The sequence below is a fragment of the Planococcus citri genome, chromosome 5 (assembly GCF_950023065.1).
Source record: "Planococcus citri chromosome 5, ihPlaCitr1.1, whole genome shotgun sequence".
Taxonomy (NCBI): Eukaryota; Metazoa; Arthropoda; class Insecta; order Hemiptera; family Pseudococcidae; genus Planococcus; species Planococcus citri.
Genome location: NC_088681.1, coordinates 66,912,651 through 66,925,511, shown reverse-complemented (window position 1 = coordinate 66,925,511; position 12,861 = coordinate 66,912,651). Strand labels below are relative to the sequence as shown.

The following is a 12,861-nucleotide window of genomic DNA, read 5'->3' as shown; positions in this document are numbered from 1 at the left end:
GGTGAGTAAGATGTGGGAGATAGTGAGTTGGACTTCGCATGTAGAGCATATTGGAAGGGGTTCTTTTTTGAACAGATGAGAGTGAGTGAGGAGGGTATGGCCTGTACAAGTGTACATACACAGCATAAGGCAACTGCCTGCTTCCTGGATAAATCTTGAATGTTGGTGGTGAGGCTTTGGCTAGGAATTAACCGTGAACACATGGCTTCCATCACATCAGACACTGGAACAGGTATTTCTGGTACAGGTGAAATTCTTAGTGACTGCTTTGCTGCTAAGTCTGCTGTTTCATTTCCCAAAATTCCTGAGTGGGCTGGAATCCAGGCTATGGTAACATCCATGTCACATTGGAGAGATGAGATTTCTGAGGCAATTGGATGTTGCTTAGATTTAGATCTTAGTTGTGAGATGGAATTTAGTGAATCAGTGAAGATCACAACTTTGTTGAGTCTGGTCTGAATTGCCGTGTTTAAAGATGTAAGGATAGCATATAGTTCACATGAAAGAATACTGAACAAGCACGGAAGTGGAAATCACGAAACCTCACAATCACGAACGACCAAACAACCACAGCGATCCACGGATTTTGACCCATCGGTGTAAAATGAAATGAAATCATTATACTGAGCAATAAAGTTATCGATGATTTGAGTATTTAGTTGAGTGTGTTTGAGCAATGATGTATCAAATGAGAGAATATTATTCTTAGTTTTTATAGGATTTTCTGGATAGAATGGTGGAAGAGGATATATCATGAATGGAGTTTAGAATGGAAGAGGCTTTACGGAGATATGAGTCATAAGCATATGGAAGATTGGGATCAATTTTTGAGTCTATGGTGAGAGGGAGACCATCAACAGTTTTAAGGTGAATGAAAAATTTTGAAAGGATGAGTTTTGATCGTATAGAAGGGAAGATTTCGGATGCTTCCTGATATAATAATTGTATAGGAGTAGTTCTGAGGGCTCCAGTTGCCAGCTGAAGAGCTGTGTTATGAATAGTGTTCAGTGATTTGAGTGTTGACTGTTTAGCTAATGAGCAAGTTGGCAACCCATAATCACATTTTGAGCAAATCAGAGCTCTATAAATTCTGAGAAGAGATTGAGTGTCTGCTCCATATGTTGTACTAGATAGTTTTCTCAACAGATTTATTCTATTGTTACATGCTTAATTTAGATGGTTGATGTGGTTTTTCCAGTTTAGTTTGTTGTCAAAGCATAGACCAAGATATATGATTTGGCTTTTGCAAGGTAGCGGGGTATCCTTTAATTTAATTATGCTTTGGTGATTGCACCCTCTAACACGGCAAAAGTGAACTACTATAGATTTACTTTCAGACAGCTGAAGCCCTTTTGTCTTTTGACCAAGTAACTATTTTATTTGTTGATTGTTGAAGAGCAGCTTCAGCCAGTGTTGGATTTTTTGAGGATGCAAATATTGTGAAATCATCAGCAAATATTGAGAATTCAGTTAGGAAGTTGATTTCATCTGCTACAGAGTTTATGCCAACACAGAATAGTGTGGGACTAATGACTTCACCTTGTGGGACTCCATTTTCAATTTCAACAATTTATGAAACTATGTTTTCTAAACGGATATAATATGCAAGTTGGTGTATGAGGAAATTCTGGATGAAAGTTGTCATTTTCCCTTTTATTGGTAGATTGGTAATGTGACCTACCTAATCAGCACCTACTCGTAGCTTTTGAGATTTTCAAAGGATAGGTAATTTTGCCAAAAATTAGGTATTTATGCCAAGAAAAATCTCAACTAGGTTCACTTTCGTTAATTTTGTGTTCCAATAAATATTTCGATTGAAAAAAAAAAAGAATCATGGTGATAGATGATTAAATATTTTTCTCGCCAATATCAAAATAACTCAGCAATTTTTCGATATGTTGTTAGCTGAATGACAAAGAGTATTGTTGAGAATTTTTTTAGAATGTTATCTGATGAAGCTCATTCCCAAGTTTTCAAATTCAGTTTATCTACCTCATCAAAAAAGGCTATACTGATGTCGCCATCATGCACAAATTGCCTTGCAAATTTAGAACAAAATGAGGGGAAAAGTTCAAACTGCCAAGTTTATTAAAACCGACTGAAATTTTCATTTCAGGCAACCCATGTCCCTTAAATGGAAAAAATCCATCAAAAATTACTCATACCTACTGCACAGCAAAAATTCCAATAAAAAGTTTTCAAAATGAATTGTTTCTTCGATAGAATCACATACTTATCAGCCAGTTTCCACCTTCCTCCACCCTCCCTCTTCTCTGGAATCACAAACATTGTTCCTACGAAAAAAAAAATCAAGGAAGAATCTACATAGATGATTTCATTTCAACATCCCTCAGAGATCCAGACGATCTGACACACGTTGTCAAGTCAGCGATCGAACTCTTTCATCTTCATTCTTCACCTAAGTATTGAAAATCTCAGTCAAGGTACAAAATATTCGCCTAGGTCAGCCTTGATTAATTTGTTCGCGAGACGCTTTGCACGTAATGTGTTAGTAAAATGATTCGAGCAAATTATCGAACACTAATTAAACACCGCGGAGCATGAAACGCACGCGTCTATGGTGTTTTGAGAAGGCACGGGCACGGGCGTGCGGATATATTCATTAATACGTTCAACTCGGTTCGTTTATTATGTGTAAGACAATAGAGAGCTCCCCTGTAAAGAGATCCTATATACCAATAGGCTAGGTACCTCTAGGTAGGTACACGTCGTCGACTCTAATTTACTCCGAGTCAATTATTTCATTCGTTGAAGCGTCGAGTTTCTTTCTTCTTCGAGTCGATGTACGTAGTACGTACTCGTCGTATATATTTTTCATAAACGCATTGGACCATATTTTTAACGCCCTTGACACGGATTTTAGTACGCGAAAATTCCATAATGCACAACGCTATATTGTATATTAATTTTTTAATAATAATTTATGAATATGTATTTTGAACTTTGCGGGTTAGATATATTTTTCCAATGATTTTATTTTCGATTTTGTTTTGTTTTGTTTACAGATCCAAGAGTGAACGATTGGCCATTGATGGACAGTCCACTTCCTACAGTAGCCTTAGTGGTGGCTTATTTATACGTAGTCATGTTCCTAGGACCAAGAATGATGGCCAATAGAAAACCGTTTAAATTAAACGAAATATTGGTCATTTACAATGCCATTCAAGTCATATTTAGTTTACTTATGTTATGGGAGGTACGTATATATATACACTCAGGTACTATACATAAATCAATCACCTATTCTCATACACGTAGTAGCTCTCCTCCCCAAAAAAAGTTCTGCCATACTCGTAAAACACTTCAAAACGTACGATATCGTCACCGTGCAATCGCTCAAACCACCACCTTCCCACTTCCTGTATCTTGGGAAAACACAATCGACCTTGGCTAAATGAGCGATCCGATAAGAGATCAACGCGTCGCGTCCGCAGCAGTGACATCGTAGCAGTCGAGATATATCAATTATCCCAGCCGAGGGTAAACATCACGTACTTTTACTCGCATCAATAACAACGACCCAGGAGTTATACCATCTCAGTGCCTGTATTCGTATTAGTATCGTGGTACTAAAATTAGATGGATAAACAAAAATAGCCTTCGCTGCCGCCCGAACGATTTTACAAGCATGTCAGAGACTCACGTCAGTTCAAATTGCAGATAATTGCCATCCAATTAAAAACAAAGCGAAGAAAAACTCGAACGGTCTTCACAAAATAAAAAAAACCTCGCAGAAAAGTCATTCGTGAACTTGGGCGAGAAAATTATAATTTTTTTTTTTGGCAAACACCCAACGCAAAACATACTTTGACCCTTTTTTAAAACAGGGTTTCTATTTCTTTAGATTTTCTCAAGTAAACTTTCACATTTCAAAAACAATTCTTCAATAAAAATAACGAGAAAAAATTAGAAAAAAATCAAAATTTCGAAACAAGAAGAGAACGAGTGGAAAATATTGAAGTTGAAAATGAAAAAAAAAACAAAACAAAAAAAAACAAACAAAAACAAAAAACAGGACTTCATTGCTTTTTTAGTTTTAAAAAAAAACTTCAACAATAATTCCACAAAAAAAGTACAATTTTTTGACAATTTTGGTTTAAAAAAATGCAGGTTTACAAAACTGGACTGCTGAGCAGCTATGAGAAAAAATGAAGTTTTTAGGGAAATTTCAAGAAAAGGTCAAACTTAGTCTAAATCAACAGAAAGGACTTGCTTTGCAATTTCGGCACAAAGCAGGACATTTTCATAAACTTCTGGTAATTTTTACCCAAATGAGAAAAACTGCTTGACAATTTCAATAAAAAAATATTTTTTTTTACGATTTCACCAAACAAAACGAATTTTAACAGGAAAGCAAGACTGCTTAAAAATGTAGAACTTTCTGTCAAATTTTGCCAAAAAAGCAGACCTTTCTCGAAAATTTCTTTGAGAAAACAACTTTGCTAAAAAAGGATGACTGTTTTGCAGTTTCGGTATAAAAATACACAACTTTCGGGTGAATTTTTGTCCAATTTTGCCAAAAAAACAGTACTTTTTAGCAATTTATGACAAGAAACAAGCATTTTGTAATCACACAACAATTCCTGGTGGAAAAAATAAAATGTACTTACCAGAACTGTTGAAAATTTTGACGAAAAAATCAAAACGGTTTTTGCAATTTTGGCAACAATGTAGGATTTTTTGGTCAGAACCACCGAAGAAAGATCGTGAGGCAATTTTGGTAATAAGAAGAAAACGCACCAATTTTTTCACATATTCACTAAAAAAAATTTCGATAAAAAATCAAAACCTTTTTTCATCAAATTTTGACAGGTGAACTTCTTTTCTGCAATTTTGAAAAAAAAACCGAGCTTTCTGATGAATTGGCTGTCAAATTTTTCCAACATGACTTTGAAACAAATTTTTGAAAAAAAAATGGTCATGTTAATTTTGATTTTTTTTTTTAACAGAACTTTTTTTCCAATTCTGGCTCAACTGCGGAACTGATCGACCGTTAGGAAATTCTGACAACAATAAAACAGCTCAATTTTGCTTTTAAAAAAAGCATTAAAAAATAACGATTTTGGAAAGGCTGTTTTAAAGTTTCAGCAAAAATGCAGTACTCTAGCAAATTTTTGTCAAAATTTTCTCAAAAAACATGACTTTTTTTTGCAAATTTTTTAGTAATTAGCAAAAAAAAACAAAAATAAATGACTGTTGAGCAATTTTGGCAAAACAATTTTTGCGAAAACACGAAACAGAAGTCTGACATTTTTAGGCAACAAAAAAAATAATAAGAACACAAAGGACAGTTGAGCCATTTTGGCAAAAAGATGCTGAACTGTCTTGTTTTTTGGCAATTTTTAGAAATAGAAACAATTTTGGTAAAGAAGGGACACTTTTTGTCAATTTTCACAGAAATGAAATATTTTGTACTTTTTAGGAAATTAAAAAAAAAAAAAAAAGATTCGAGCAATTTTATCAAAAGTTTCAAAACTGAAATGCTGGACCTATTTTTGTAAGGGGGGGGGGGAGGAGTAACAAGATTCTTGAGCAATTTTAGCGAAAAAGTAGGACATTTTCTGTAATAGTTATCGGCAAAAAAAAGGTGACAATTTTTATCAATTTTGAAGAAAAAAAAAATGCCAAACAAGGCAAGTTGGGAAATTTTGGCCAAAAACGAAGCATTCTTTGCATCCAGAAAAGAAGGTTAAAATGGATCTCAAAAAACAGATCTCTTTTCTGCAAATTGGCCAATAAAAAAACAGTTTTTCAAAAAAGCAAGACATTTTAGCAATTGGCAGAAAAAACGAAAAATATGATTGTTTGGACATTTTGGCAAAAAATCTAATTGTGGTAAAAAATCTAATTTCAGCGAAGAAGCAAATCTCTTGAACCATTGTGACAAAAAAGAAAGGTTCTGTTTTACAATATTGGCGGAAAAGCAGTAGTTTGTTTGTGAAATTTCGCAAAAAATTAATTCTTGCAACAACACGACACAGAATTCTGGCGTTTTTGGTAAAAAAAAGAACAAAAAAGACATTGAACAATTTTTTGTACAAAAATACTGAACTTATTTTTTGCAATTTTTAGAATTAGAAGCAATTTTGGTAAAAAGAAACACTTTGTGGCAATTTTAGCAAAAAAAAAAACTTTCTGGGAATTTTTTTAAACAAGATTTTTCGAGCAATTTTGTTTAAAAATTTCATGACAAAAATGCTGAACTTTTTATTGAAATTTTTATGGGTTGATATCAAAAATAAAAGTAACTTTGGCAAAGAAGCAAGCACTTTTTACAATTTCAGCGAAAATGCAAAACTTTTTGACATTTTTCTAGAAGGAAGGGGGGGGGGACAAGATTTTTGAGCAATTCTGCCAAAAAAGACAGGACATTTTATGCAATAGGTAGGTATCGGTAAAAAAAAGGTAGCAATTTTTTATCAATTTAGAAGAAAAAAATCAAGCAAGGCTGTTGGGAAATTTTTGGCAAAAAGTACTTACTTTTTGGATGCAGAGAGAAAGTTAAAGGGGCTCTCATCATGAAAATTCAAATTTTATTGTCCTCCATTGCTAAATCGTGAAGTGCTTCGATCATATTTGTGGTATAAGAATCTTGAGACGAACTAAGAAGCAAGTTGGAGGTGGGGGTGGGGGAGGAGGGTTGAAATACCTCGAAATTTTCAAATAAGTAGTAGCAATTTCAGCAAGTTTTCAATATTTTGGCATTGCATTGACTTTTTCCACTCAAAAACCAAAAAATCAGGGAAAAAGTAAACCTTAGAATAATATTGTCCTTACGATGAGGCACATTTGAGCAAATTAGTACCTACTTGTCACAACTTTTAGGAAAAAGAAACAGCAAAATTTCGTCTAACTTGACAAATTTTTGATTTTTTTGTGCCCCAAAATCATACCTACTATTTAGGGTCACGGGTGGTTAGTTGTCAAAAAAAAATGTTTTTCGAAGTTTCTGAAGCCATTTATGAATATTTTTTTGCCGTTTTAGGCTTATTTGAAAGCTTGATTCTTTGCGCGTGTTTTCTTTTTTTAAAATTGAATTTTGGTTCATGTGATGAATAGTTAATGGTGGATTTAGTGAGACACTTTTTTGTGACAACTAACAACCACCCCTGTTGTAAGTTGTCAAACACGCATTCACCATTGATAAAAAAAACTTACAATTCAATTTTCGAAAATTTTCAAAAAGATAACACGTGAGAAGGACTAAACATTTAGATAAACCTAAAAACTTGAAAAAATATCCATAAACGACTTGAAAATTGACTGGTCATTCTTTGATTTTTTTTTTGAGTAGGTAAATCGATCAATTCAACTTTTTATTCGTTTTATAGAATGAAAGACAGAAAAAAAAAGATTCAATAATGCAATAAATAATTTTCTAAAAATATTTTTCCACTTTGATGCATATTTTGGTAAACTATCTCATTGACAACTAACAATATTCCCTTTTTTGACAACTAACAACTTCTCGTTTTTCATCTTTGTACCAAAAAATTTTATTCATTTCAAAACTTTTTGTAATTGAACATGTGATTACTGAATCCGTGATCAAATTTCCTTTAAATTGATGTATAATTTATTTACTTTTGACAAATTTTTGATGTTTAAAAACGAAAAGTTCCAATTTAACATGTGTAACTTCGCACCTGTAAAATCACTTTTTTCAAAACTGTATCCCCAAATAAAAAGCTATGTTGCCAATTTTGCATGTTGGAACATTAGTATAGGTACAGCATGAAGTTATTATGAAGGTTTCGTGGAGATAGCGTTCATGTATCCTTTTAAAAATGCAATTTGACAACTAACAATTATTGACAACTAACCACCCCTGACCCTATTCAAATTCACGAATCAATGAATCTAAAATCGAACAATTTTTTCTATGTGTACGTATTTCAAAACTTTTTGGAAATTTTGTCACTTTTTTTTGATTCCTTGCTTCTTTTTGACCCAAAATTTTCCTGCCTGCAATTGTCGCATTGCATTATCTTCTTTCAATGAAACCTAGCCACGAATGCATCTCTTCGTCATCCTCAATTAACCCAAATCTGCCAAACTTGCTCCACTCTATGTCACACGTCACGCGTCACGAGTTACGTACCTCACTCAACATCCAACGTCACACTAAATACGAGTATCGCTCAGACAGATCTTCAACTATATAGTCGTCTCGTCTACGACTCTATATTATACGAATGTGCGATACCGATACCGCTATCTACGCGTGCCTGGGCCCTTCTTATGCTCTATTATTTAATAATACTCTGCCGCCGGTCCGTATTACGGCATTTAGGTCGGTTTTTTTGTAATGTTCCTGGTTTGCAGCTCGAAGAGCGTCGCCATCGTCATCGTCGGTTTTACGAAATAAACAGTAATGTGCCCGTTGGCGTGCCAAGTGTACGTAAGCGTAGCGGTGCAGGCACACGACGACGACCCGGCCGGCGCAGCGCTGCTATTAGGTCACCCTGAACTTGTATCTGGTTTTCATGGAATATACCTAGGCTACCTATACCTAGATATGGCGAATAAATTTAGACATACGAATGCATAATATACGACGGTTGACGGGTTGATCGATAAGAGGCGGATACCTGGGTCATATTGTATAGTATACGACCGACATCTCGATGCGTGAAAAAAATATAATAATAATAAAGCCCTTACAAAATAATTAGCAATCGAGAACAACTCGTTACTGGAGCATACGTATGAGTAAGCCCTTAGGCAGTCGTCATCTTCGCCACCCATATTCCTAAATAAGTAAGACTTCCCTACAGACAGTCTGCAGAGAAGTCCCAACTTGTCTATATAAAAAGGGAGGAGAGCTCGACATTCTGTAAAACAACTGTACCTTATTAGATATTACTTACATTTATACATATGTTTCAACTTTGACGTAATCTGTCTTCTCAATGTTCATAGTTTTTTGTGTTTTTTCCCCTCTTTTGCAGCATTTAATGAGCGGCTGGTTATTAGATTACAGCTACAAATGTCAGCCAGTTGACTATTCGCATAATCCTACCGCCTTAAGGGTAAGTATCTCTACTGAGAAATAGTGCAAATTGAAATATTCAAACAGATATTTTCCATTCTGCAATCGATTGATTTCTATTATTATATGTAAAAAATGTGCACTAACATTGGCACACCATGATGGATTTTTTCCAGGCTCTTTAACTAGGAATATTTTTCTTACAGATGGCGAACTTATGCTGGTGGTACTACATTTCGAAACTAACCGAATTTGCTGACACGGTAAGTTTATCATTCTCCATGCAGAAATTTTTTTTAAAAAAAAAACCTCAACCCAACATGTACAGGTAGTTGTATCGCTCTCGAAATATATATACAAAAAAAGAAATCTCATAATTAGGTATCTATCTATTTTAAATACTCGTATAATAATACTTTCAAACACACATAGGCTTTGTACATATGTAAAATACAAACGTAGAAATCACCGTTGATTTGGCTCAATTTATACCTAATTTTCACAACGCCGTGTAAAGCTCTTCAAATCGAGTCTATAGGTGCTTTGAAAAATCTGTGTACTATAAAATCTACGAAAATTAACATCACGATGCATGTGTGTGTGTCGGTGTGTGTGTGTGTGTACTATGTCTTCTAATATTAGTGTATATACTTTTATCATTTTGAGACAGAAAGCTATATAGGTAGGAGTACATATTTTCAAGTGGAAATAATAATCAGGGTCTGAATACGAAGGTAATACAAGAGACGACGATATCGTTGTAATAACGATATAGGTACTTCTCACACATCAATTCATCAACATAATTAGGCCTTTTTACACCAACTCGACCAAGACCACGTTTCCCCTCCCTGAATTTAGAGAAAAAATGGTAACTAATTTGGAATTTTTTTCTCAATCTTTATTCGCAGTTGTTCTTTGTCTTGCGCAAGAAAGACAACCAGATCAATCTGTTACACTTGTACCATCACTCGTTGACACCGATCGAAACTTGGATTTGTGTAAAATTCATCGCAGGTGTGTATTTTTGATGTTTTTTAATTTTTCAAGCACCTTAAAAAGGGGAAAGGATATTCAAAATAAGATTCATAGCAAAAATTAAAAAAAAAACAAGAGATTAAACTTGATTATCAACACGAATCATTTTTGTCGTTTTTCAAGCTTTTAGAGGTGATCGATTATTTAATTATGCATTTTTAAATTTTCAGGTGGCCATGGAACATTTTCAAATTTGGTGAACAACATGGTCCATGTGGTTATGTACTGTTATTACATGATTTCCGCTATGGGACCTCAATACCAGAAGTACCTTTGGTGGAAAAAACACTTAACTAGTCTTCAATTGGTAATTATTTATATAATTTCAAAAATGTTCACGATATATCAAAACTGGAGGCTTTTCAGAATACCCATGAAGTACAATGCCCCTTCATTCCTCCAGTTCTGCAACTTCTTCGACACCGATCGTTGATTTGAAACACGCGAAAATAACATTCGGCAAAGAAAACGGGTGCAGGGACTTATAAAAATGTTTTCAATGACAAAAAAACGAAGAAATTTTAGACTCGAAACTAACACCACTCCCCCCCCCAAAAAAAAAAAATATTCTTCCATTTTAATTTCAGCAAAATCTGATTAAAAATCTATTGGGAGTATTCAACATAATTATCTGAAATAATTATTTTTTAAAAATGAATATCAATTAGGACTGAACTTATTCTAAAATATGGGAGGGGGAAATATCAGTATAAAAATCAAGAAACAAATTTGGGCACCTAATGCAAATTTTTTGGGGTATCCTTTTTTTCCAACCAAAAATCAGAAAATGAATATGTAAGAGCTATAGGCAGCTCTAAACATTTTTTGTAACTTTTGACCATACTTATTGTTGAATTTTTGGAGCCAATTTTTTTGGTTGATGAATTTTTCCATCGAAAAAATAAATTGTAAATGTAATTTATTAATTTGATGTAGCAAAATTTCTAGATTACCCCCTGTACCCTTCATACGAAGGGCATTTTTTAATCTTCAGGTCAAAATAAAACGCAAAACGGATTTATTCAAAGCCCACATACGAAAACTCGTCCTCAACAAGAGATGCTCTTCAGGTCTGAAAACGATTCTGCCTCCTCTCTTCCAGAATAAAGCTCAAAATCAAGAAATTTCAATTTTCAAAAACATTAGATTAGAACTCTTTTTTTGCTTTCGAGTGGGACACCCTGTACTATATTCTGTAAAAAAATGTCTCTTTCAACAGTTGAAAAAGTTCTCTGATTCTGGCCTTATCAAAAACTTACCCCAGAAAATAAATTTTCTCGAAAAGTAATGATATTTTGAATAAACAGAAGATCGCGAGGGGGTGGGGTTGGGTAGTAGGTACATCATAGATTTTTTTCAGAAACATTTTCTAATTATTTTTGAGTTTGAAATATGGTCTATATTTTGGAATTTCAATTTTTACGCTCCCATTTCGCGATCTTCTCCGCTTCAAAGCTGTCAAATTTCATCGTATTCCTTCAACTCCAAAAAAGTGATGCATGAAGCCACCCCCCCCCCCCTCATTGGGGAAAAATATAAAAATTCGAATGGAAAATGTTCAATAATAATTCGATTTTTGCCTCAAAATTCTTTCAAATGATCCCTATTTCAAGACCTCTCTGGCCTTTGCCTTTCAATAAGCAATGGCCAGTTCCTCTGTACATCAATCCCTCTCCCCCCCCCGCCGTTCCAATCCATCCACCATCCATAATATAAAATAATAAAAAAAGACATATTTTTTGAAAATTTTAAATTCTTGCGACAGAATTCTTTCAAATTACCCCTTTTTCAAGGAAAGCCATCATATTGAAAAAAGTGACCAAGTTACTCTATAAAGACAAGTATCTCCCATGATTTTATGAATTCCATCACGAAAAGTTTATGAAATTGTAAAATAGTCCTTTCATGTATGTACAAAACCCCACAAAATTCAAAAAACATTTTTTATTAACATGAAAGAATTTTTTTCACAAATTTCCATATTATGTGCCTGAAAACTGCTCCCCAAAAAGTTGAAAAAAATTGATGAGTTAAAAACAATTTTCAAAATTTTTTAATCTCAGTTAATTCAGCGAAAGTCTTCAAATGCCTCATTTTCAAAAACCTCTCCCCATTCTCCAAACAACGTCAGGCTACTTCGAGCCTTCTCACGGCAGCTAAAGAAATAAAATAGAGAACATTTTTGAAAAAAAAAAAATCAATCTGGTACTTTTTACCTAATAAGAAAATAATTCAAAGGTAGGTACACACAGAAAAAAACAATTAGGGGAGCTGGGGGGGGGGTCTGATAAAAAAGGGATATTCAGATGAATTTTCACACAGTCCATTAACGATTTTTTTTTTCTCTTGGATGCTCTATAGCTCCAGATAATGAAACCAAAATCATGAGGGAAGTGAGGGGGTCCCTTTCTTAAAAAAAGGTTCTTTCTAAAAAAAAAAAAAAAAAAAAAAAAAAACAAATAAACAAACAAACAGACAGACAGACAAAAAACAGAACTGTCTAGAAGAAATTCTGAACCGAAAATTTAAAATTTTAACCGCTTCTCTTTCATATTTTGCAAGATTGGCCAATTTTGGAGGGCTCTGTGCTCGGGAATTGACATGGTTTGAGGGGCAGAGATTGATTTTTTCAGAAAAATGGGTTTATAGAATTTCATTTTTAAATATTTCATCACATTTTTTAATATTTATTTGAACTTTAGAGAACTCTCAAGTCTCAGGGCACACTAAAATTTTAAGGGAATTATTTTTTCCACCGAGGGGATAAGAGCAAAAATCGTCGAAGACCAAATTTCAAATGTTTTAAAAAT

General features: G+C 33.9%; 1 protein-coding gene across 1 annotated transcript in view; it reads left to right on the top strand.

Annotated features, from left to right (window-relative positions):
• LOC135847002 (very long chain fatty acid elongase AAEL008004-like) overlaps window positions 1–12,861 on the top strand; it is a 61,128-nt gene that overhangs the window by 45,760 nt on the left and 2,507 nt on the right. The window contains exons 3-7 of the mRNA XM_065366381.1: window positions 3,027–3,217; window positions 8,973–9,053; window positions 9,220–9,276; window positions 9,925–10,030; window positions 10,222–10,358. Coding sequence (XP_065222453.1) covers window positions 3,027–3,217; window positions 8,973–9,053; window positions 9,220–9,276; window positions 9,925–10,030; window positions 10,222–10,358 — 572 coding nt within the window. The remainder of the gene's footprint in view (window positions 1–3,026; window positions 3,218–8,972; window positions 9,054–9,219; window positions 9,277–9,924; window positions 10,031–10,221; window positions 10,359–12,861) is intronic.